This window comes from Zonotrichia leucophrys, chromosome 3 (genome assembly GCF_028769735.1).
Source record: "Zonotrichia leucophrys gambelii isolate GWCS_2022_RI chromosome 3, RI_Zleu_2.0, whole genome shotgun sequence".
NCBI lineage: Eukaryota > Metazoa > Chordata > Aves > Passeriformes > Passerellidae > Zonotrichia > Zonotrichia leucophrys.
In genome coordinates, this window is record NC_088172.1 from 106,434,224 (window position 1) to 106,461,015 (window position 26,792).

General features: G+C 36.4%; 1 protein-coding gene across 5 annotated transcripts in view; it reads right to left on the minus strand.

Annotated features, from left to right (window-relative positions):
• Positions 1-757: 757 nt before the first annotated feature.
• Positions 758-26,792, minus strand: part of HACE1 (HECT domain and ankyrin repeat containing E3 ubiquitin protein ligase 1) — a 47,574-nt gene continuing 21,539 nt past the window's right edge. For all 5 annotated transcript variants that reach the window (XM_064709851.1, XM_064709852.1, XM_064709849.1 and 2 more), the window contains 13 exons: positions 22,523-22,860; positions 21,257-21,325; positions 20,522-20,609; positions 19,197-19,308; positions 19,017-19,114; positions 18,742-18,829; positions 17,989-18,138; positions 12,798-12,994; positions 7,958-8,089; positions 7,160-7,258; positions 6,776-6,846; positions 2,055-2,168; positions 758-1,664 (listed from right to left, as the gene is read on the minus strand). In XM_064709851.1, coding sequence (XP_064565921.1) covers positions 1,562-1,664; positions 2,055-2,168; positions 6,776-6,846; positions 7,160-7,258; positions 7,958-8,089; positions 12,798-12,994; positions 17,989-18,138; positions 18,742-18,829; positions 19,017-19,114; positions 19,197-19,308; positions 20,522-20,609; positions 21,257-21,325; positions 22,523-22,860 — 1,659 coding nt within the window. In that variant the 3' untranslated portion in view covers positions 758-1,561. The remainder of the gene's footprint in view (positions 1,665-2,054; positions 2,169-6,775; positions 6,847-7,159; positions 7,259-7,957; positions 8,090-12,797; positions 12,995-17,988; positions 18,139-18,741; positions 18,830-19,016; positions 19,115-19,196; positions 19,309-20,521; positions 20,610-21,256; positions 21,326-22,522; positions 22,861-26,792) is intronic.

The window sequence follows — 26,792 nt, forward strand, 5'->3', positions numbered from 1 at the left end:
CTACTCTCTGTTTGTTTACCTATTTTCCCTCATTTCAGGATTTTAATTGGAGTAATTTTGGCAATTTTTGGTCCTTTTCACAGCCCCTCATTTCATCTCAGTTAATTTGGTTGTAGTCATTCTATTTCCAAATTTTCAGGGTTTTTTTCAATTGCACTTTTTTTTTAGTCATCTCATTTCAAGATTTCATTCCCTTTCCTGAAAGCAACAGCCAAGCAGCTTTCCCTGGACTGTTCTGCTGGAAGTGTCTGCTCTTTCCACTACCTAAAACTGGTATTCTCCTCATGTGGCAGCCACAGACTCAGAATTTAAACCAACATTTACACAACATGTGCACAAACAGAACCAAAAAGGAAATGAAGCTAATAAGTTCATGTATAAAGTTTAGTCCAGAGGAAAATTACTGTGGCAAGATGGTCCATGGATTTCTCTCTCACTCCCCCAGAGAGGTTATGTATGCTTTAGATTAAAATTAATAAAACCTGAAAAAAACCAGCAATAAATAATCTGAAAAAAACAGCAATAAATACTTCTATATACATTTTTGACATGAGATTCTAAGAATCACAGTTTTGTCAGTTACCCTCATAAGCTCAATTTACTTCCTTGTGCATTTTTTTATGTCTATCCATACACTTGGACAACGACTCCTCAAATACTGGTTCCAAGGCAATTTAAATTATAGAAAGATTAATAAAATCCTGGTAGAAAAAATAATAATCTGCCCACAGAGACACACAAATTTGTCACATTCAGATTCTGGTTAAAATATTAAAATTTAATTAATACCTTTTGAACATACAATTATATCAAGGAAAGAGTAAAGGCATTCAAACAATGGATTTAGATCTTAAACAGTATTTACAAATTCTGAACTGCAAGTTGACTATAAAGTCACAAATACTTTAAATATTTAGTAGAATATAGTGTAAATTCTAATATAAACTAGATAAACTCAATCTGTTGGGTTTTTCCAGTCATAACAGTCTAATCTTTACATATTATATACATTAGAATACTAAAAAGTTATAAAATTTTCTTTCTGTTACTATGCAAAGAAATGGAAAATACATCAGCTCTGTCTTACTGTACAATATTCCAATTGAACTTTCTGTAGTGGTCTGCAAAAATAAATGGCACTTTCACATGCAACAAGGCATAAAGTACAACTCTTTTCATTTGCAGTATTCCATCTGAGTGCAAGGTAAACTGCAATGATGCAAATGTCATTTAACCACAGAGTTGGAAATCAAATGTAAACTGTGGAGATTCTGACAAACTTTTCTCAGATTGAAGTAATAATGAAAAGCATGTAAACTGATTTCCATACAGATCTGTAATTTAGAAAAAAATGAAAATACAGCATACTGAGAGGTTTGTTATGATGGTATGAGAGCTACCTTGACAACACAATAATGGAGGAAAAGCTGATGGTGCTGTTCTGAAACCCAGCCCCGCAATGGGCTGCAGCATCTAAGATGCTTTTTTATTGACAGTTTCCAAAATTACTTCTGCCACTCAGAATTGCACATTAGCAGTCAGATAGGTTTTCTAGACTTCATTATGCCATTGTGTAACCATAGCTTCCACAGTGCAATGCCACAAGAAGCCTGTCTTTCAGGATTTCTTTGCTTGGATATTCAGGTAACTTGAGCATGTTGATACTGGAAAGAAATAAAAACAAGGACAGTTCAGAAAAAAACTCTACAGTAAAGATTTCCGATTAAAAATCCTGAAGAGATCACACGTATGGAATATATTGTAAGAAATTAAGTTGCTTTTCACTTCAGTAAGTTATAATACAGTAATTTAAATTTAATATTCCTTTATTAATTTCACTACCTTTAATTAGACAAATTTGAGTTGCAAACAATGAGCAAACAATGTAACATCTTTTGGGATAAAGCCACCACTTTCATGTTGGAGAGTGAATGCTGCAGAAACTGTTTAAATTTTTTTTGACCTTTCAATATGCTAAAGAACTGTACTTTTGACTGTGACTGACATGAAAAAGCCCTGGTTTTAAGATATTTTAATGAGAATAGTTAACATACCATGTGCTTGATGTTGGTAAAAGATTTGCAGTGTATGGCACAGCAGCAATAGTAAAATTTTGCAATCCACTGCCACCCATTATATGGGCAAAGCCACCATGAGGCACCCTGGAACTGAGAAAATGTACAGAAGTTAGAGCAGTGCAATCATGTTATAAGAGAAAAAAATGCAACATTTACACTGAAAATATCTCTTACTTAGGATAATTTGACAGTTACTAATACTTTTACTAAAGTTCCCTTTTTCTTACTGGTATCAAAATTCTCATTGTTTAAAAGTTTTTAATTACAAGACCAAATACATCAGTCCACTGACAATAGGCACCATATTGTTTGGCTGACATTTAAGATAATTCTGCCAGCAAGAAGGACTCATTTCTATAACCAGTTTTTGTTGCAGAATGTTCACAGAACCAGAATATTCTGAGCTGGAAAGGACCCACAAGGACTGATATCTACTCCTAACTCTGCAGGGATCACACCCTGTCCCTGAAACTGCAGTCCAAATCCTTCTTGAACTCTGTCAGGCTGGGGCAGTGAGCACTTCCCTGGGGAGCCTGTTCCAGTGCCCAACCACCCTCTGGGGGAAAAGACTTTCTCTAACATCCAACCTAAACCTCCCTGACACAGCTTCACATCATTGCCCTGGGTTCTGTCCCTGGTCACAGAGAAGAGATCAGTGCCTGCTCCTCCACTGCCCCTCCTGAGGAAGCTGCAGGCTGCAATGAGCTCTCCAAGGTCCCCTCTCAAGCTCCCCTTCTCCAGGCTGAACAGACCAAGTGTCCTCAGCTGCTCCTTATACAGCTTCCTCTCAAGGCCCTTCACCATCTCCATGGCATGTCTGGACGCCTTCTGACAGATTTATATCCTTCTTAGATTGTGGCATTATCTCAGTTAAGACAAACATGTCTATTTATGTTTCAAGTTTAAGCTACATCACAAAACAGTTTATTCTCTGATTACTATCTGTGGCACAAATGAGCAAAGTGTCCTTGACATGTCTGTTCATTTACTACTTCAGACCAAATATTTCAAGTAACTAATAAAACCATTACATCAGTCACACTATAGCCCAGTGACAAACTATGGCAAAACTAGCACACACTAAAAAATCACTAGCATCTTCAGGAATGCCATCTCACTTAATCATATTACTCTTTTTTTCCCCTTTACCAACATATTATTCAAAGATTACTCCAGGTGTAAATGGGAAATAGCCCATTGTTCAGACCCCCTCTCTGTAATTCAAAACTAACAAATAGAATAAAATTCAGACATTTTCATAACATCAGCTTAAGCCAACATACACTACAAGATAACATCTTGCTAGCACTGCCCTTGCATCCACAGAAACCTAAAAAAAACCCAAAAAGCCAGAAGCAAGTGTAACAGAAGAAGTAATGTTTCCACTCACAGTAAAACTACCTGGCAAAAATGCACAAGCATAAAGGTTGCTGCTGCTGAATGTGAAGGAGCTGGGACACAACTCACAGCAATACCTTTTAAACACACCTTTTAGAACTAGCTGTAGTATCCAACACATAAATCTGTACTACCCAGCTTAACAAGAGCAATGTTGAGCTGTTGTTCAAACACTGCTAGACAAAGAAACCACTACAGAGAGAAGTGCTGATTATTTGCAGTATATAATTTCTGATACAAATGGAATTGTGCTTACAGGAACAATTCAGAACAGCAGTAAAGATGGTACATCAGTACTCTTATACCATGGTTTTGGCTCACATTCCAACACAGTCCTGCCTCCCCTACAACTACTTTTTTTTTCCTCCCCTCTGATAAGCATCCCGCATTCAAATCAGCAATAAACAGAGACCTAACTCCTGAAAACTTCTTTCAATCCACTATTATCTAAAAGTTTTTTCAATGTAACTTATAATACTTTCCATAAAACAGGTGAGAATCATAAAGCATGGGCAAGGCTTTGAACATTTAAAAGGAAGAGATTGCTGCCAACTTTTGCCTCCAGGAATAAGTTTTCTCTCCAAGCAAAACACTGCCAATAAAGAAAACCTTCTAAATAGATGCAAGAAATATCACAATAGCTGTGTGCAACAGCAACAATACAAGTTCATAGCTTTGGAAATTTCTACATTTATATCTGAATCATGACTTTTCTACCCATTTTTCCATTGACAAGTTTTGCATAAATTTGCATGGAATGAAAACACTGTAGAAGAGATTTTCAGCTTGTTTCCTTACGTTTTCTTATTCTTATATGACAGTAGACACATATAGCTTTCATATTTAACAACTATGCTGAATTAAAAGAGCATAAGCATATTGCTTATTGCTCCACAAAAACTACAGTCCCCAAAGAAGTTCTATACAATCTCTGCAGCTGTAGAATTCAAATAAAGTAGAATTTATCATTTAGAATCTATCAAGTTGTGAACACTTCCTTCCAACTGTTCACTAAAAATTTCATCAGAAGTTGCCAGTAGAAAATTAACAATAAATTAACCAAATACCATTATAAATATCAAACAGATCAAGAGGAGGAAAAATAAGAAAAGCTTGTAGTACTGGCAATATCTCAAGCAGCTGTTAGATGAGAAAGAATAAATGGCATCATAAGTGAACTTTCAGATCCCCAACATGAGCCACAAAAACTTTTAGACTTTTTCTTGGGTGTGCTAAGACCTCCAAATATGTTCAAACTTTGCTTGTGACAATTACTTTGCTATTAAAAGAGTCTCAAAATTGGTATTAACAATAAATGCAATGTTATCTCCACTGAAACTACAAAAGCAAGACTTCATAAGAGAAAGAGAGAGAGATGTAAAAATGGGGGAAGAAGGCAAAAGGAAAAGTTTAAGAAATATTTGGAGATGTCAGAAAAACACTAAAGACTTAGTCATAAATCTATTTTATTAAATTCACTAAATTAATTTCATAGTCTTTGATTGGAAAGAAACAACAGTTCTACTTCACACACACACACACACAAAAATCAAGTAAGTCAAAGTACAGAAGAGAATAAAGGGAAAAAGACGGGAAAAAAAGACTTTTGAATGTAGCCTGCCAACCAGTACCCATAGAAACAAATTCTTCACTAAGGCCAGAAAAAACATCATAGTTTGAAATCAGGTATACTTTTAAAGTAAAATTTACTTAAGGTATCAGTTGACTACTGTACTAGGCTCACAGAAAAGTCAGCATCTAAATCTTCCATTTAAAAGGAAGTAGGAATGTCTGGGGACTTATGTGCAAAAATGCCAGCTGCATATCACTATTAGAGTTAACTTTCAAAAGTTAAATATTTATGGGAAAATACATCTATTGCATTTCAAACACTGAAGAAAAAACAAAGGGTTGCTCCAAGGTGATATAGGAAAAAAAATCCTAAACAGATTATTTTTAAATTCCAGACCAGAGTTCTTAAAGCCACACAAAAAATTTCTTTCCTACTAAGAAGCAAATGGGTAAGAACAAGACAGCAGGTGATTTGTGACCAAAACAAATGATGCTGATGCACATATTAATCAGACAGTGTAACTGTTTACTTGATAGAAAGTGCCTCTTGGAATCCAGTAGATAATCCCAAATGCCATGAAAATAATGAATGTCACTTCAGTATCATTTGGAATGTTTTAAGAAGCATTTGAAACATGACCTTACATTTTAAAGATCCTTATTTGCTTTCTAGATTTAGAAATGGACTGGTCCACTAAAAATGAAAGACCAGCAGTTGGCATGCCCCACATGTGCAGCTACAACTTCAGGAATCATTTCTTCAGAGGACAAAAAGATCAATGTGCGTACAACTAGCTTCTTAAATCATCCATGATCCCTAAAACCAAGGAAATTCATAATAAAACAAGTGAAAATAGTATAATTTGGAGACCAGGCCATTTGAGGACACATCTGTGACTGTGAAATTCCTTAATATAAAAGGCAGTTTTGATGATCTTAATTTGTATTTTATCTTTGCTTAACCACAAAACTTATACACAAAAGGTCAACTACTCTTCTAATCCTAGAATATTAAGGGAACATCAAACCAAGAAGATGCTGTGATCTCTGCCTGCTACCAGAAAAAGACTGGACTGCACAACTCAGGTGTCACATTTATGTCTATGGATCCACTTTGTGAAATGTCTGTACCCACAAGCTCAGCAACTCACCCAGCTCACAGGGGCATTTTTTGCTAAAATATTCCGTCACTGCCCCCAAAACATAAGGGAAATAAAAGTGGCTTTCCCTAAAGAACAAATAGAATTTAGAACAGAAAACCTTTATAAAGCAGACAGTCTTCCATAAGGCTACATCTTATCTTGACACACTGCACTAATGTTAAATTCAACTCAGCTTGAGAAGATGGATATTTCTGTATATATTGGCTGAATGTACTTATCTCATATGTTACAGCCTCAGCTGATTGCTGGAAAAGCCCAGAGTTACATAAACATGCAACAGGAAAAAGAATATAAAGCTCATTTAAATTCACTATGGCCTTGTCAAAAACAGCCTGGGCAGCAACAAAGGCCTCTTGCAAAGTGATCAAGTATAATAAATAAGTAATCAATCATTTTGCAGGCAACAGAGACAGCAAAAGTATTAACACACACTTTGTCTGCTTCCATCAATGTATAGAACAACCAGAATGCAAAACAGTTTCTAGATGATCTTTTATGGTCTCTCAAGTCTCTTATTTCAGAGTATCTAGACAATGTATTTGTTCTTACAGAAGAGTCTCTCACCTGCCAGTAACAAACTGTAATAGTAACACTCTCTCTTCCTGAGTTAGTTCTTCCACCACGTCCCAGAACCACTAAATGACAAAAAAGTTAGTTTGTATTTTCCATTAAATACTTGTAGTACTTGAAAATATACTGAGAAAACAATAAATGGAATATATATATGTTTACTACTTAAATTATGGAATTCTTTGAACCAAATTCATAAATAATTAAGATACTTAATGTAGAAATACAGTATAAAAAAACCTCCATAAATTTCAGCCAAAATAAGGTTCCACAAACACACACATATAATGACAACCACAAAACCACATTTTTTTGGATTAAACAGTCTACATTATTCAAAAAAAAAAAAAAAGAAAACAAACAAATAAAAAATTTTACCTGAATAACTTGGTCTCCTCTCTCATAGCCACTGGTGTATTCTGTATTTTTTAACCAGTCATTCACATCAATTTCTGGCATACCAGACAACAAGAGCTCCTTCAGGAGAAGCACATAGATTGTCATTAGTCCTCCTGACTAACCACCTATTTCAAGAGTTTATGCTACTTTGAGAAGTAGAAAGCTTGCAGTGCTTTTTTAGTTTATTGCAATCTTATGGAACTCACAACTAAATTTTAATACATGAAGATTCTTGAATTCAGAAAACTTCACATGATCTCTTTAATTTAAGTATGCACTAGCAAGAGAGAAAAATTATTGCCTAAGAACCTACAAGAAAAAGCCTCTGAGTCTTGCCATGGCTTCAGACACAATTTGAGATGTGCTGGTTACAGAAGATCAAATCACCAACAAGTATTTACTGGAATTTGAATCTGTGACTCAGAAAAAGTAAAGACAATAGACAGCATCTCCTTACTCTTATAGGATTTCTGTCCTCCTCAAGGAAAATATGGACAGACTTAAAGGCCACAACATGCTGATTCCATACTGAAATTACAATTTAGGGCATTTATTACTGCCCTGTGAAGTTTCAGGAAGATGGTAATCCTCACTAACTAGAAAAAGCAGGAGTACAAATAATGAGATCCTCACTGATAGATGCCCAGGAAACAAAGCCAATGTGAAATCTACAAAATCTTTATTTTGTGGTTATTGAGCTTTACATCTACATCATTTGCACTGCTGATGAAGTATGCTGAACAAAGCATTTAAAAACATGTAGGCATTTCATCTTACCAGTTCATATTCATCAAAAAGTTGGATCAAAGATGGTGGAATGAACATATGGAAGCCTTGTAAAAAGGCATTTATCTGAGGCTGAATGGCTCTTGTCATTCTGAGCTCTGTCACAAGCTGGACATACTCAGCCTGCAACATAGAAAACAATTTTAAGATAGACCCCAGCAAAACCACACAGTGCTCAAACAAACTCACACACACAAATGCAGTCCTCAACGCATCACAAATCTCCTCCACTGTAAGACAGTAAGAGTTCCTTTCCATTTTTCACATGGAAGCAACCCAAAATAAGCCCCTTCTGCTCTTCTGCCTTCCTTCCTAAAACAATTACAAAACAGAAGTGTTTGAATTGTTAAAAAAACCAGTCAAAAAATGGGGACTCAGTCTAGGATAAAGGAAGTAAACAAAACTTAATTTGTCATGCCCACATCTAATACCACTTCCATTAGGCTCAATTAAGGCCATAAGCACACCAATGTTTGTAAGCAAAAATACTCTATTTAAGCAAACTGACATTACTAAGGAAAAAGGGCTAACTTCTGAAGGAATGCTTGTGAAACAAAAAGCTTCCTTGCTTTCCCCTCCTTGTCTCTTGAAGCCTAAAATAATACATAATAAAGCCTGCAGAGTTTATTAGTCTTAATAAGAAATACATTTTTTTAAAGAAAGTCTTGAAAAATTTCCTTGGTTTTTAAAAAAGAAAACCACCAGAAAACAACTTCCATCATAGCCAGGGAACAGACTGTAACATGCTTTAGAGATCTGGGGACTCCTTTCCCCATTAAAAGATGCCAGCCAGAAAAGGAATCCACCAGAACTTTGCTTTTGTTAAGAACACAAAAGCCTACGAGGCGTTAATGGAAGAAGGCTTTTAGAGGGAGACAAGTGACTTTTTGAAGGGAAAAGTGCCTGCATTAAAATTCTATAAAAATGTCTTATCTACCCTGACCAAATTACAGAAGTTTAACAAAGTTTCTTTACTCAAGAAAATAGTTTTCTACTTGAAAACAACATTTATTCCTAGATTATTTAGGTACTCTGTTTAAAGAAATGTTTTGACTTCGTAATCATGACTCTTAATAAGAAAATCATGAAATGTATCTCCCAATTAAACCATCGCAACTATCAGCTTTCTTCAAGAGAACAATCTTATAAAAACACTACTTTGATTTTTAATTATAAAATATTTCAACCTAAACTTATATGTTCTGAACCTGCACAAAAGCAACCAAGCATTTTTTCTTTCCTCCCTTTCTGAAAAAGAGAATAAACTATGCAAATTTCAAAACGGAAGGATACTTGTTAAACCCAGCTCCTTACATTCACAGATGTACAGAGGGGCTGCTTGCAGCTGAAAGATACTTTAAAATGAATTATCACCATTTTATTAGATTGAGAGAACAATTAATTTGTGAAGTGCTCTGAAGAAAAACATGACCTAAGAATATCTTCAACTGCAGTACTGGTCCCAAAAATCAAGTTTCAGTCTAGTAATCTCCCCAGGTTGTTTCTACTATCAGTGGAGCTGAAGACAGCTCCCTTCTCTGAGGACTGAGAGGCAGCCAAAGGAGATTATGTGCACTAGACAAAATTGTCAGTCTGTGAATACAGAAGAAATCAGAAATTTTTGCAATACCAGGATTCAAAACAATGTTAACACTGGTTGTTTTCAACTATCAGAAATGCTTGTTTTACATTTCTTAAACTGTTCTTTTGTAAATTAGGCTACCCAGAAAAACAGGGCTGCGGAAAGAAAAATTCACAACCTTATTTTGAAAAATCAATTTTAAAAAAATTACTTATTTTATGCTTGACAAAAACACTACACTGAACACTTTAATTATGAGAGAAAGCAGTTGCTGTAGTTTAGGTGTACCAAGAAATGTTTAAAATGGCCTGGAACAGCCAAGCATCCTGGCTATCAGCACTGGCGTGTGATGAAAGACCTGCAGCACAGAATTTACATAATACATGTCAGTAAACAACCTGGTCAATTTGTTTTGCTTTCTGTGCATTTCATTTACATTTTTTTCCCCTCTGAAGCCTTAGGAATCCATTACAAAACAGAAATACCTACATCATTTCAGATCTACATATGCATTCCTACATAGTACATAAAGTTATGATCCAGGCTTCTTTAAGGAAGAGAGATTTGATTGAACACACATTAGATGGGCATCACAAATATAATGGCAAAGTCTATTTGGGTGAGGGGTTGTTCTGTATTTTACTTTGAGGTAAATAAAGCAGGGATCATGCTTCCTCGATTTCACAATCCCATATACTGTGAGATGAGGATCAATGGCTATGATGATTTTCAGATTCAGAAAGCAGCTCCATTTTAAAGCTGCCTGGAAAAAAAATACTACAATTTTACTGTCAAACAGAATGGCCAGCTCACAGACAGGTTCTGGGAGGACTGAGAAAGCCACAGGATTGTGGAGATCTGCATCATTCTTTAATATAACATAAAGTCAAACCTTGACTACACCTGATTTTATTTTTTTCCTAATAAGTAGAAAGCTGCAAAATGATACACAGCAAAGAGCAAAGATAAATTCAGGACAAAGTCTGGCTTTTCCCTTTGAAGTCTCTCCATTACCATGAGAAAAGGCATTTGAACCAAGCTATAACTGTATTTCAGCTGGGCTACATGGACAGCAATTGCAAGACATGAATATTTGCATCATCTAATTGTCCCACAACCATTCACCTATTACACAGTTGATATAAAAACAGAAAACTACCCCATTCAAAGAAAATAACACTTTACAAACAGCTCTTACTTGTAGTGCATTTACTCTGTTTCAGTTTTCAATGAGAGAAAGGGACTGCTGGGTGGTTTCTGTGCAGGGAGGGGCAAGGGTGTGTTTTATTCTGGTTTTGGCACAGGGGATTTTTTGTGTATGTGTTTGTTGTTTAGGTTTTTCAAGAGATAAAGATTCATTCATAATTTAACAGGTAATCTGCAAGTGTGCATACACAGCAAATTCTTTTAGAAGGTGAATTTTCTTCTTCCAGAGGTATAATAAATACAATGAGTTTTAAACAGTGATCTATTATTCCTTGGGTAAAGGTGGAAAAAAAAAAAAAACCCAAGCTATCACTTGCAGGAGAAAAAGAGGTTTTTGTTTATAAAGTAGACACATTCCTATTTAAACTGATAGAACAGCTAAGCCAAAACATACTGCAAAACAATGTTACATTACACAAACTGGAAAAAAATCCCCCTAAACCCCTAAAGTACACATCTCCAATTTTCAACAACTTGATCACTGTCAGCAACTTCATCAGTGAACAAAACAGTGCCATCTTACAGATATCTTTTGACTTCACATTTTCCAAGTTCAAATTCAAAAAATGCATTAATATTAACAGTTCCAAAACTACCACTAGAGCACCTCTTTCTTACCACCTTTCAAATTAAAGCTACACCAACTCTAGTCCCTCCTGCCATGCTGACAAAGGCTTGATGAGATAGAATGGAAGCATCTCTACAGATTTTCAATCACCCTTTTTAGACTGTGCCCCAGCTCTAAAATTAGCGAGAAAATAAGGCTGATAATGGGTAGTACCCTCATGTGAGCAAACTTCTAATTTTATGCTAATTGAAAATGGGTTTTAAATAGTTGTTATGAAACTACAATTTATGTTAAATACACCTTTTTTATATACTGAGAAGCTAAGACTGACCAGACACAATAATCAACGTTTTCTCCAACAGATAATAAGGAAATTAAGCATCCACTACCTTCACAATTAGACTTCTTTCACCATCTGTATTCTTTCACAAATGACTGTATTGCAGGAATCAGTGCAGAATCAGGCTAATAAGATGTATTCCTGCTATTGGAATGGGACTCTGCCTTACTGAAAACAAGGATTAAGGCTCCAAGAATCCAGCGCCAATTGCTCCAGCACAGACTGCAATGTCCTTGCAACAAAGGCTGACACCAAGTGGCTGCTCCCAGCGCAGCAGCTGCTGCACCACTCCTGAAGCCAAATGCTTACTGAGCACAGAGAACAGGCTCAGCCAGCCCAACACAAACAGAAATCAGAAATACAGAAATACAGAAAAACACGAATAAAAATCAGGACACAAAGCAGACATCAGGACCAGGAGTCAAGGTTATAAAAAAACTACAGGTCAGGTCTGCCCATGACACTCCTGCTGTTACTCAGAACTCTTTAGTCAGGAGCTGCAGGATTCAATTAGACTTGTGTTTATCATAATTTCTAGACAATCTTCAAAATCTGGCTGTGTTTTCCTGTATTTCTTTTTTTGAATTAATGCTGCAGAGGAATCAGGGGCTTTTCAACCTGCTACTATTAAAGTAAATTTAAAAAGCAGGTTATTTCCATACACATCAAGTGACTTGCAAATGGCTGAAAAATCTTCCTGCAGACTTTTACTCTGTCCATTAGCTGCATTTTAATTAGAGCAATACTATAGACCAGCCTGGCAGGCAGCACACTTTGCAACATCACCTATAATTTTATGTTTAGCAATTGCTACTGTTCTACTTCCTTGGTATATATACCTAAGACTTAACTTCAGGAATATCTGTAACTTTCAAAATAAATCCTACATTTAAATTGATCCCATTTTCCTTTCACAGTTCTGTCAGAAAGAAGAACCTCTAATCTGAACTCTTTTAAAAATTTTTACTATTTCTGTAACATGCTAACTTAGAAAAAGAGGAAAGAGTGTTGGCAACTGCAATCTTTTTTGTATTTTCTCCAAAACAGGTATACCATCCATGCTTCCATTTATTCAGAAAGTCAGTCCAATGGCTTGTACTATGCTACCATCTTCTGAATAAACCTGTACACTCACCTTGTTTTCCTGTGTAACAAGTATACTTGCACCCCCTGGCTTCAATGGCACTTCCTCCATTGCTCCAAACACATCAGTCTCAACAGAGAATGTCAGCTCTAAACCCAGATCACTGATATCATTATCTAAAATCCACTGCAAGTTCTTTGCATACTCTGGATCAATAGATGCTACATCCTGATAATTTACAGGTATGCCTAGGAAAAAAAAAAAAAACAAACAAAGAGACAAAACTGCTCAAATAAATAGGAAAAGGCAAAAAGGATTCTAACTTAATACATGGTAGAAGATTGCCCTCTAGAGAGAAACCAGAATAATGCAGTAATAGCAAAAGGGGAAAAGGGATGCACTGTTGCTAACTACAGCAGAACTGTGCACACTGTATTTTTAAACTACTACAGAATCAAGTTTCCTCTGTATGCTTTTCCTCCTAGTGAAGCAAATGACATACCACTCAGAAAAAAACAATTTGCACCACTTTACTTCACTAATGGATTTCAGTAAAACCATCTACTCATTCTGAACACAAAATGTTAAATGTTTCCTACAAAAAAGTTTTCTACCTACATTTTAGAAATGCAAATACCATATTTCTCTATAACAGTATCTTTTCCCTCAGAGCATTAGTTGGGGGTGAGGGGGAGACAACCTTCCTGTACCCAGAAAACTATTACTCTTCAGTGTTCTTCTTTTTAATCATACTTGAAATGAGATCTATCATACAGTTTAAAATTATTATTATTATTATTATTGTTGTTGTTGTTGTTATTGAAATTTTACATTTCAAACTGAACTTGCAAGTAATTTAGAAGCCTTAAAAGGAGAGTTGCTAGAAGTCTGACTTTCATCTAGGTATAGAAAGTGCCTATTTACAAACCCCTTCAAAGCGATGTCACTCAAGCACATTTGAGCAAATGGGCCCAGGACAAAGTGACCCTAGTTTATGCAAGAGAGCTATCCTCTTCACAAGAAAGCAGATCTCGATTATTTTAACTCTGGCATGATAGATACTTCAGTGCTACCAAGACAGATACAATATCTGGGAACAGGGGCAGGGGGTGAGGGTAGCAGCAGGTTTAGGGAAAAGCAAGTTACTGGGAAGTACTGTCCTTGCTTCACCATCTCCCATGCACTGTGCAGTGTCATAAGGGTGCCCATTAGTAGAAGACTTAGCACACTATGGATTGTGGATGCAGTACCCCAGAGAAACACAAAATTCAAAGGTTAGCAGCCACTGCAAAACATCCAAGTGTAAAAAATGTTACAGTATTTCCCTGGAAGAGCTGAAAAGCACTGCAATGGTGTTTAGACGGCTGTAAGGCATTGGTTTTCAAATAAAATCAGGCAACACACCAGTTTAAGAGAGGGATAACTTACTAATTAAATATCACTGCCACTTCTCTCAAAATAAAAAACCTAAAAGCTGTCTAGTAGTTTCCAGTGGACTTTCACTTTTGCTAACTAGCAAGCATATGTGCATTTGACACACAAGACGTAGAAATAATGATGTCTCTGAGGGATATGTGCAAATGTGGGAAAAGAAGACTGAAAAGTAGGAGTCAGAGGCTCCTTTAGAGAAGAAACTCAACAAATGTTATGATGAGAGTACACTCATAGTCAGCATGTTGTGAGACCAAAGCACTAAGCTCAGTCATTTGGTTGACAGATATTTTACCAATGAAAGCAGGCAGTTATAAAAAATTCCATCAGATTTATGTGAATCCCCTAAAATATTATGTATCTTTCTCTTGTATACCCTTGAGGCCCCTGTAGTTTGAAGAGAAATCTATCTTACCATAATTCTGAGAAGCAGGCATGTTCTGTGCAACACAGAACTTCCAAGAGATACAGGTAAGTTCTGAGACAAGCTTATTAATTATTCAAGATTTAAGGCCTCCACTTCAAAATACACTGAGCCAGAATTTAATTTTCACTTTTGTTTATGCCATTTCAAGGACTACTTTCTATTATAGAGTAGAATGTAAGAGTAGATAGGACAGTTAAGAATGTACACGCTGTCTTTGTAAGCTGAAGGTAGAAGTTAACAGGAAAGTAACCAGATCTGTAAAGAAATACAAAATAACTGGAAAACAGTTATTTTGAGAATAGAGAAACCATCTGCTCCTCCCCTGTTTAAGCAGAAGTCTGATAGATAAGAAGTGAGAAAAGTAAACCTAAGAGGTCTTACTAATTTCTGACTATTTCTCCCTGTGCTACATCTGGAATAGAGTGCAGCCCCAATAAACATGCAGACCTATGGAACACTGCTTGGTTTCACAGCACACACACAAAAAACAATCATGCACACTACATATCTAACACCTTATAACGCACATTAGTTGTATGTTAGCTGAGTCATCACATATGTTAATGATCTTTCTCACCTACCAGATGTTGTTGCAGGAAGATCTCAACTCACCACAGTGGAAAAAGGTAATGCACCCACCTGAGTCTCAAGGAAATGTATGAACACTTGTTCATACAGGTTTCAGCTTCTAATTAAGTCACTTCCACATCATGTCTATTGGCTAAAAAGAGGAGTTCTTCTCTGAAAGAGATTCACAGTGTTCCTCAGACACAGAAGGGCTTAGCACACAGCTGGTGGTTTCAGTGCTATCAACAGATGGATATACTTCCACTACAGAAAACAAAGATCTCAGCGCAAGGTGAAAAACCAAAGGAATGAAAACAGTCTCAAACTGCAAGAGAATTTATACTCCTTTTTTAAGGCCTGACAAGAAGCTGAAGGGAATTTCTATGTCTATAACCAGATAACTTGTATTTGAAATGAACAAGAGCTAGCAAAAATAAAACAAATCTTCTCAGGAGCACCCACTGCTGCACAACTCTAATTCCTTAAACAAGAAAATAGGAATGTGCAAAGTTCATGGAAAAGGCCTTGGAAAGGTTTAAACAAATCACAGTGATTGAGGCAGAAAAAGCAACTACTTTGAGGAGTGGAGGTGTAATTTTTCCAGTTCTTTGTCTCTGATAAGTAATAAGAAGTGATAAAGAATTGTGAGCATTTTGACCTTAAACAAGTTTAATGTGTATAAACCTCTAGAAAGTTCCAGGATGCCTGTAAAACAGAATGTTTTAGACCTTAGACCTTACTAAGATCAGTTAGACCATATTAACAGAGACTGATGACTGCTGCTGGGTTTGCAATACTTATTCTAGCAAAGTGAAAAAAAAAAAAGAAAATAGTAAGTAATAGGTCATCTTGTCAATTCAGAAATCAACAGTCAAGCATATCATCACAAGCCAAAACCAGTAAGGAACCCAAAATCATTAGCAGTCATTTCCAAAAGAGGTGACAAGAACAGCACTTCAACACTTCACTATTCTCAAGGTAACACTGAACAACAGAAAAATAAGATTTTCTTTTTTGTGAATATATCACAAGGAAATTAGCCTGTGAGTGTTATTCATAGCAATGAAAGCAGCATGGCCAGCAGGTCAAAGGCAATGATTTTGCCCCTCTACTCCACACTCATGAGACCCCATCTGGAGTACTGCAGCCAGCTCTGGGGCCCCAACATAAGGGACAGACCTGTCAGAGCAAGTCCAGATGAGGTTACAATGATGATCAGATGGCCAGAGCACCTCTCCTATGAAGTTGAGAGGAGACAGTTGGAGAGACAGTTGGACTTTTTTCAGCCTGGAGAAGAGAAAGCTCCAGGAAGACCTTCAAGCAGCCTTCCAGTACCAGAAGGCAACCTACAAAAGAGCTGGACAGGGACTTTTTACACAGGCAAGCAGTGATAGGACATGGGGGAATGGTTTAAATCTGAAAGACAGTAAGTTTAAATTAGATATTAGGAAGAATTTCTTTACTGTGGGGATGATGAAGGACTGGAACAGGTTGCCCAGAGAAGTTGTGGATGCCCCATTCCTGGGAGTGTTCCAAGACCAAGTTATACAGGGCTTTGAGCAACCTGGTCTAGAGGAAGGTGACCCTGCCCAAGGTATCTAAGATCCCTTCAAACCCAAATCATTCATGATTCTTCTACTCACTCTTGAGGTCAGAGGCCAAGGCTTAGATCAGCACCAAACTGTGCCATGCAATGATAGCTCTACTTTAGAATCACTTTCCTGTGTGAAGATCAGTGACCTGGGGAGCCTGAGGAAGCGCTGCCAGCATGGTGCTGCACACTGGCTGTGCTCCACTGGCTCTTGCCCAGCATAGTCACTGTTCTGCCACAGAAAGCAATACTGAGGGAGAGGAGTAAAATACGCTCCTCTGTGAAGAAGATCTTGATAAGATGACTGAGCCTGCACCTTCAATGAACACTTCTCTGAACACTTCCAGGGAAGATAAACAGCAAACCTGAAGTTAAGAGTTAATCTGCCCTGGACTCAGCAAACATCACAGGAAGACTGCAGGTAGACAACACAATGACAGAAAACCATCAAGCTATCTTATACTTCCAAATATTAGTGACTGAACACCAAGGAAATTCTGCATGCAACAGCAAATAAATTTATGCACTTGGAGGAGTAACAAGAATGCACAAGGAATCACATCATCTTTCAAGAGAAGTTTTTTCATGACAATGCAGAAGAGAGGCATCTTGTTCAGCAGTCAAGAGGCACAAAGGTTCTTAAAGAAGAGCAGAGAAAAGCCCTAGACCACAGTTATCACCAGCTAACAGAGGTTATCCTACTAGAAAAGTTGTATTTCTATAAAAATGTCTGTCCAATCCTCTTGAAAGCTACAGTAAAAGCATGTCAATTAACTTCTCTCATTAAGGAGACAGGAAGAACCTGCATTGGTTCTGACACCCTGTTTTGGGAAATAAGTAGTATTTGTAGGAATAGGTGGACAGAGAGGTTTTCAACAGCAGGGCTTCGCCTTTTTAAAAACCATTGCATAAGTGAAAAACTTCAGACATGATCAAGAATGCCCAATGAATTTTTGCCAGAGTTCACAAACATTCTCAACTTTGTCTATCTGAAGTTAACTAGGGAACAATTATTTTCATTTCTCAAGAATGATACTATGCAGAAGAGTAAATGAATTTCACAACTGTGATGGAAAGAATTGCTGTGACTCTGATGTACATGAAAGACTACAAACATATTAATTTCCAAGGCTTTTTCATTTCTAACACACACAAAAGTAAAAAATAAAGGTTTACTACTCAGCTAACTGTTATGACTAATAAGCAGGATTTTAATAAAACCATACCAAGAATATGTTTGTAGAATGACCTTGTGAAGTAGATGTTCACCAGCTGCCTGTGATTCAGAGCCAGCCCCAGGATCTGGCCTGCAAAACGGAAGTAGTTCAAATGATCTGGATTTACAGAAGAGTTGCTGTTTGGCTGGAATGTTGTTCCTACAAAACAAAAATATTATCATGTTCCATTTTTTTTTTTTTAAAGTAAGCTTTTGTTTATCAAATACTCTAAGCATCTGAAAACACTGCAAGAGTTTTTTCTTGGGGTTTTGAAAGTCTGTTTGAGGTTTTTCATTTACACAAAAGGATGTCAGAAAGAAATGTCTTAGAACGTAACAACATCTTATTACAATGGTACTGCTTAGCCACTCTCCAAAGCACTGTTCTAAAATAATTATCATCAACAAAAAGGTAATTCCCAACTGCTACATTTGGTCCTCCATCTTACTGCATTGCTATACACATGTTTTACTCATTCTAATGGGCTTGGCTTCTGTCACCTTGTGAACATGCTCAAAGGAAGGATGAGAATATTCATCTACTTCCTCTCATATGTCTCCAGCCAGATGCAGGCAGGAGACAGCCCAGTCCTAGCCTCCTTGGAGTAAACTACTTCAAACAGGCAGACCTGAACCTCTCCTTTTAGGTTTCATGAAATAATCTGTGCCTCAACACAGATTTTTTTGATTATAAAAATGCTTTTATAAAAAATGACACTCTAAACTTAGGAAAAAAAAGAAAAAAAAAGGGGCAGAGACATACCATCAGCTGACTGGGTAAATAAGGCATAATCTGGGTTAACTATTTCACTGGATAAGATATCAAACCATTCACGCACCACACCCTGTCCCTGCATGGCAAGAGAATAAAGCATATTAGTACACAAAACTTTCACTCAATAGTTATGCTGAGTAACACATTTCTTTTTAAGCAATTTTAAAGTAGGCTTTAGCTCAAAACCACACTTGTGAATGAGAATTAATATTTCCATATGAAAATGCCATAAAAACATAAAAGTTCCATGCACTTTTACCCACCATTCCTTCTTCTCCATGAAATCTCACCGCAATCCCCTGCTTTAATTTTGCACAGTTTGCTTTAGACACAACTTCACAGCTACTCCTAAAAATAGAATCTAAATACAAAATACCAATTAATTTTTTCATTTTCATTCATTATCTTTCAAAGACACACTAATTCCATTGAGAACACAATACCTCTGTGAACCAAAAGTATGTCATTTTCATTGACAGGCCTGTGCACCATGTCTGAATCCGGCTGCCCAGCGTGCAGATGTTCATAGAACCATTCACAGCGATCTTTAAATGGCTACAAAACAAGGTGCAAACCACATTACACACATGCATTCCCCTGAATAATTCCTCTCCCATAAGCAAATGGCTATGCATAGTTCTCAATTAGTTTTTGTGATGTGCAGAGTCACCCCAGCATGCTATACAGTATTTTGGGAAGAAGAAAGGACTAGATGTGCACTTGAGTGCTTGCAGAAAGACTGGACTACCACCTATCCAGAAATAGCTATTTAAGTTTTCCACAGAAGAGAAAAATAGCACAAAACTCCTTACAAGTTAGGGAGAGCATGAAGGAATTTTGATAAGAAATAAGTCACTGGCTTCTGTAAAACTACTGATAATCAACCACAGCTGAGCACAGAAGCACAAGTGACATGAACCAGCCCTACTTGCAGTAAGGTTCACCGGCAATATAAAACAGCCCAGAGGAACCAGAAACCTTACAAAGCAATTCCTGGGTGAGAAGTTTCTAACTGGTTTGACTCAGTGTTTATATTGACATTTTGCAACTCTTTTGAGACAGATATGACACAACTATGGCCTTTCTCATCCCCTGCACTTCACAGCATGTGAGTGAGGTGATCTAACAAGCAGGATATCAGTTCTCAGGGTCTCCTCATTACTCATAGGTAGTGAGTTTCAAAAACATACATTTCAATTAAAGACTGAATAAACAATACGCCTACACCATGTCCCAAAAATGAAACTGCATTAATAAAAGCAATTTATCTTTAAAAATAAAAGCACAGTATGGTTCACATCTTAGGAAATAAAGCTCTTAGAACAGACAACAAGATGACATGGTGTTTCATTAAAGGAGCTACCACTAACTACGACCAAGTCAAGTAATAGTGATGTCTTTTGGTTTGTCTCAAAATGTAAGTCATTTAGGGGAAAGTAAAGCCTTTTAAAGTTCAATCTATTAGATGTGCACAAGTAGATTTACAAACAGAAATTTCACTCTTGAACTGAAAGTTGGACTTGTAAGACACATCCAACATTGGTTATCTCAAATGGACTCACCCATGTATTTTACAGAATTATGAATACAGAAATCTGGCTGCCATGTCTGTTTAAGTGATCTTTCCACATTACAGATTCAGAAGCACTAGAAGCCATGTTTAGTTCTTTCATCCTCCCCACATGGAAATTCTTTAAATATTGTTTTTTTAAAAAAACACCCTTTGTATATTCACAGAAGTTGTAACTAAGCACCTCCTGACATTTACCTGAGCTTTTATGATGTGCATAAATCTGGACATTAATTCAGGACACTCCAGAAGAAAATGAAAGTGATCAAAAATTATTTTGGGATTTCTGAAAGAAAAACAGGTTAGAAGCCTGTTAGAGATTTAATAATAATGCTTCACAATGCAAAAAGTCTACATAAAGAAACAATGCAATTAATCATACTGACAAGTTTAACAAGATTCTTCTATTCTATCACTTTTTCCTAACTCTTGTTTCCAAACAACTTATACTACCTCGTCTGTTAAACATGGGAGGATTTGAAGCAGCTCCCCACACAGAAGGAAGGTTATAAACCTGGCAGTCCCAGAGAAATTCTGGAAAGAGCCAACGGTACAAAGACGGTTTAGACTCCTTTAAGTCATCACACATTTGAGGAAAAATGAAAGTTTTCATCTACCTTAAAAGGGAAGGCCTTATTTGGAACAAATATAAGGAAAGAATCCATTCATCAAATTATTCTGTTGCTCTGTGAAATAGAGTTTGTTCATGAATCTTACAAATAGATCACTTAAATATGCAGAAGAGTTCATTTCAGTCTGAGTTCTGAATCATTAATCTACACTGTTGAGTTCAGCAAGGCCATTAAATTGCATATTGTTCATATATCACAGCAACAAACTAAAAATACAACTCAGCAAGAAGAAAAAAAAATGAATTACTGCCAGGGAGGAACAGAGGGGTGGATTACAAAGTCCATATTTGTTGAAGCTTACCGGTTAACAAAACACTTAAGGACATCATCGTGTTTACAAACAAATTCTATAAAACGAGGTGACGTCATCCTGTTCAAAAATCATAAGATGTTTTTGGTTAGTGCAATTGAAACTAATTTGAATTACATAAATTGTTGGAGTTTTTTTTTAAAATACTACACAAACAGAAACTGATGCTGTTCAACTAGTCATCATGAAACTAAATATTCAGCAGCATGAAGATCTCATAACGAGAAACAGAAATTTCAGAATTCTAGCAGAAAAGGCAAAAATGTCAATAAACAACCATCTTCCAGAACATCCACAGAGAACTATGCCCCAAACAAGTATTACTGGCCAATTTGAAAGTTTTTATTCAACTCAGTTTGGCAGAGAAAGAAAAACCCTTATTGTGATTAGGAATAACCAAGAGTCGACACGTAGTAGGACCCTTGCTTCTAGATTCCTCAGGGAGCTTGTAATACTTGCCTAATCTTCTAGTCATGAAGGCCAAAGTCATAAATATAATCCATAACGATCTTGGACAGACCAGGACCTCAGTTACAAGTGGTCACACTTGTTTCCTTTTTAAAGCAGACCTCAATGATATTAGGCTTACCTAAGCTGAACTGCATGTTCCACACAAAACTACATGTTTGTCAACTTGGGACAGGATTCCAAGTGAGCACTACTTTGAGACTGAACTTTCCTTGTTATATATCATAGTTATATAGAGTTATATATCTATATAGTTATATATATATATTGTTATATATATATAGTTATATATATATATAGTTATGTATATATATTGTTATATGTCATAGTTACATACAGTCAAGTAAGTCTTGCCTCAGCCATCATTTTCATACACAAAGATAACTCACTTTTTTTTTTTCATCTGAGCTTCTTGTTGGATAATCACATTAAATTCAGGGTTAATTTCACATTAAGAACAAACAACAAATACAGCTAAACTTCAAAATATCAAAATCCTACTACCTACAAGTATATTACATGATTACAAAGAGCCATTAGACATTCAAAACAAAATGTGTCCCAGTGCAGCTACATTCATAGGCAGCAGCACTACAGAAAACTTGCGGTGCTGTGCCTTTAGAACCATAAAAAAAAAAGCATTCAAATAACTGAACAAGTGAAAGCATTAAACAGCATAGCCTTGACTGGCACTAACACAATGTGGTCAGTATCTACATTCTTCCCAGAAAGTATGTATGATTTTAAAATGGTAATAGTTTGGGTAAGAAAAATGAATAACCTCCTTACCCCTGAGGCATCTGACAGGAGCAGCACATATAGAAGGCTTGAATGACAGCACTTAGCCTGTTTGCTGTCATGGAGATAACATCCTGACAATCAGCACAAGCTTCCTGCTTCCCAGCAACATCATATGTTTTTAACTCGACAGCATCAGTGGACAGCTCTTTCCTTCCCTCAGCTCCTGCAGTGGCAAAAGAAGGCGCAGAAGTAGCATCTTGGTGATCTGGTCCTTTTTGCTTCAATAAAATAGAAGTAATATTGGCAGAGTCCCTTTTGTTTTTCATCAGCTCTGTGGCTATCAGAACAAGCCATTCATCCAGAGAATGCCAGAGCAGTTCCAGCGGCTGCAATAAACACAGGAAAAAACAGACAAAAAGAAACATGCTGACATCAGATAATATTAATAATGTGATAATCCTCTTAAGGAAAATAAATATCATGCACATTTTAAAGCTTTAAATGATCCTTTAGAGGTCATGTTAGAGATAAGAGGCAAATACTCATACAAAATTCTGCACTTGTAGCCAAATAGCACAACGAGAAAATTGCATATAGAAGGAAAATCAAGCAGTAGATGGAAGAAAGAAAAACTCATTTAGAAAGAACTATATCACAAAGTTTGGCTTCACACAGAACACTACTGCCTAACCACTGCAGCCAAGCAGGGAAATAGGAATACACAGGTTGAGTTTCTAGAGTGCCAGTTCTTTAGGAAGAACCTGGTCAAAGGAACTTCCTCTACCAAGAAGATGGAGGAAATCCCAGACAACACCTCACAGATTCAGGTTCACGTCTAGTAAGAATGTGCTTTACGCACAATGTGAGCTCATACAGCTCATTTTGATAGCACCTCAGATCTTTTGTACAGGTCACTAACATCTAACTTTACAAAATAGAAACAAGTATCAGCAGAATCCCTGCTGCTGATAAAATATCAAATTATAAGTCTATACATTTTATTTTACTTTAACAAAGACATGCTTTTTTTACTATCACCTGCTAAAACCCAATATAATTGAAATCCAGTACAATTCGCCCATTACTGCAGGCCTGCTACAGAGGAGAAAAAGGGATAAGACCTCACAAGCATTAAAAAATCCACAAGGGCTTGTTTCACAAGCCCCCAGTGTAGTGACCACAGGGATATGAATCCTACAAGAAGGTAATCGACTTAAACTTCTCAGCATTCCAAAAGTAAGAGTGAACTTCTACATGGATTCCTTTTTCCATATGTTACTGCTGCCTCAAGGTTTTTCATCAGTGAAAAGATGAAAGACTTAGCAAACACTGAGAGTTATGTTCTCATATTCTCAGGCTGCTTTTGAAAATAAAGAGCTGCTCACAGCATCTTTACACTATCTGGAGCACTGTCAGTTGCACCTCATAGCTGGCATGCTCTCAATACACAATAAATTACTTCTCATAAGAGCTCTGAATTAAAAGATTCTGCTGAAATTTACAATTTCAAAACTTACTATGCTTCCATTTTTTCCCAATAGAAGTGTGGGGGGAAGCCAGCCTGATCTCTAACACTGGTAGGCTTTGCTCAATCCTTTGTATGTGACTCACTTAATGCTTGTGCTCCAAGTGACCACACATTTCTCTGGATGGTGATCTGAGTATCTGCAGCACAGGCAGCATTTTCTACATAAATATCTGCCATACAGGATCAAGTTATCCTCCTCCCAGGACCCATCTGGCAGACTGTTACCACAAAACATAATGTAAAGAAATTTTCTAATGGAAAATAGATTAATTGAATACACAGAATAGTTAAAATGCAGATGTATTCTCAACCTACAACTCAGGAGAAACTAGGTAGTTATTTACTAGAATACTAAAATCTACTTTTTTCCCTCAAACTTGTCAAAGTTTAGCTTGCCAGACACCATATTCCCCCAATATCTTGTGTTTCATCTTTTATTTCCGACAGATTTAGCATACCTTTCAGAACTTCTCCACCCAATTTGTTTTACCAAAGCTAGTTCTTCACAGCTTCTTATCATAAACTCATTTAAAAGTCTAGTCAAGCATGGCAGCTTTAACATTTAATTTTCTTTCTTTCTAGTCCAACTTCAGGATACAAAACACTTCTAAACATTGCCCATCATCTCTATATCCATGACTGTCAGCATTTTATGCTGTCATCCATGACCAGACCTTTTCAGGTGGCATATGGACATATTCAATCAAACCACTAGCAATGTTTTTTTTCAAACTACTAGTCAGCCTTCTTCTGTTAATTCTTACCATGAACCTCACATTAAACAAAGACCTCCACTTAAACTTCAGTTGTCATATTTCACAGTGCAGAAAAGTTTCTCTAGAATTATACAGCTGAGTCTGATGGAGTACCAAGCTTTTACAGCTGCACATCTTACCTCCCAAATGTAAGAATTTACCTATGCAATGCCTTCCTCTTTACCCATCTAGAAAGCAAGACCAGTAACCAAATCCATATTCAAACTGCAACACTGAAGCAAAATCTTTTGGCAGATGTCAGATAGCTTTTTAAGACACAGGGTGCAGGAGATCACTAATCCATGAAGTGACTTTGTCACAGCAGAGAAGTTACCTCAAATCTAGAAAAGAACAGTATCTGAAACAAGGAAAAAACATTAAGCACTTCCCAACCTTGTTCAATTACAGAGAAATTTTGCAGCAAGTTTCCCTAATGTGATCACACTGAACAGCAACTGGAAGAGCAAACCATGGAAAAGTAACAAGTGTAAACCTGGTAAAAATTCCTACTCAAAGTTTCTCACTGGGAAGATCTCATTTGAATTAGCAGCCTGTTTCAAGCTTGGGAGACAAAATGCAATGTTTCTTTTGTACCTTTCAGGATCAGTACAAGAATGTGTTATCATTGGCTAGTGCTTCCACTTTAAAATATCTGGATATGCTGAATCACATACACGGAATTCCATGAAAGTACAGATAGCCTTATGATTCTCTTTCAATTCTCTTTCAATCCAATTCACTCAGCACTGTATCTAATCTCCCACTATCCAGTCTACTGTAAATTCATGGAAGAACAGACAAAACCAACCACAACTGTAGATAAAGTTAGCAATGCCAGACTTTGTGCCCATTCCGAAACAACAATAAGTTCTCATCAACACTTTTATATTTCTGAGTATGAAATTTAAATCAATCTTTAAAATACCATGGACACCTGCAGTGACTCTACTGCAGGGTTGCCTTACTCATAAAACTTCTAAATAAATTACAATAATTGCAATAATAATTCTTAAAACATCCTGAAATTTTTGTTTTGTTAGGTAATGGAACAGTAGTACACATTTTGCTTATTTATTAAAAACATACACGTTGTTTTCACACAAGTGTGAAAGAATTACTAATATTTTCTGGGACAAGTGTGGCAGTTGTTTAATATAAGTCCACTGCACAAGACTTAAATGCACAGTAATTTAAAAAAAATTCTTTCCTCATACAAAATCGTTTGGGCATGCAGATAAGTGATTTTACTGATATACCACTTCCTTTGCAAATTGCAGTTGAATGTTTTTGTTTATTTCATACTGACTTCTGAAATTAAGTAGAGTCAAAAAGCAGGAAGCCCTTTTTTCTTTTTGGGCTTGGTAGCAGAATATCTTCTTGTATGAAGTGGTTTAACATCTGCTTGTTATTTAATCTGGTATACTTGGAGCAATTGTCATGAAAACTGTTAGAAAGTGCTGCCTCTAATAAAATAATTCTTTTGATTTGGGTACAGCTTTGTTTTTTCAAAAACAGATACTGTGTTGCTTTTTAAAAACAGAATTCTGGTTAAACCCACATTATTGCCCTATTTTGATGAACAATTCCAAAGGACAATTATTACACTGCACACTCTACAATGCATTACATTTTGTACAGACTCAAAATGTACAGACTCATTACATTTAGTTCAGACTCAAGCACTAGTTTTATATTCACTATATATATAAATTTGTTCTTAAAACTATTGTGCTAGCAGAAGAACAAACATTTGTGCTTGCATGTTTTTTGTTTTTAACAGTCTACTGCTTTTCTTCTTTCCAAGAGAAGAAATTTAAACAAAAACTCAGATACTTCTCTAAAGAAACAGGAATTAAGAGTTTCACCTTCCACAATCTTATCAAAATACTTCTGTCTTAAAACCCCTTAGAAGTAACCTGATGTACATATATCATCAAATAATTGCAGTAATTTCAAAATACTGTTTTCACAACACAGTGGAAGAAATGTAAAAGAAAGAAAAATCCTCAATTACTGGCATCTAAATGTCTTGGTA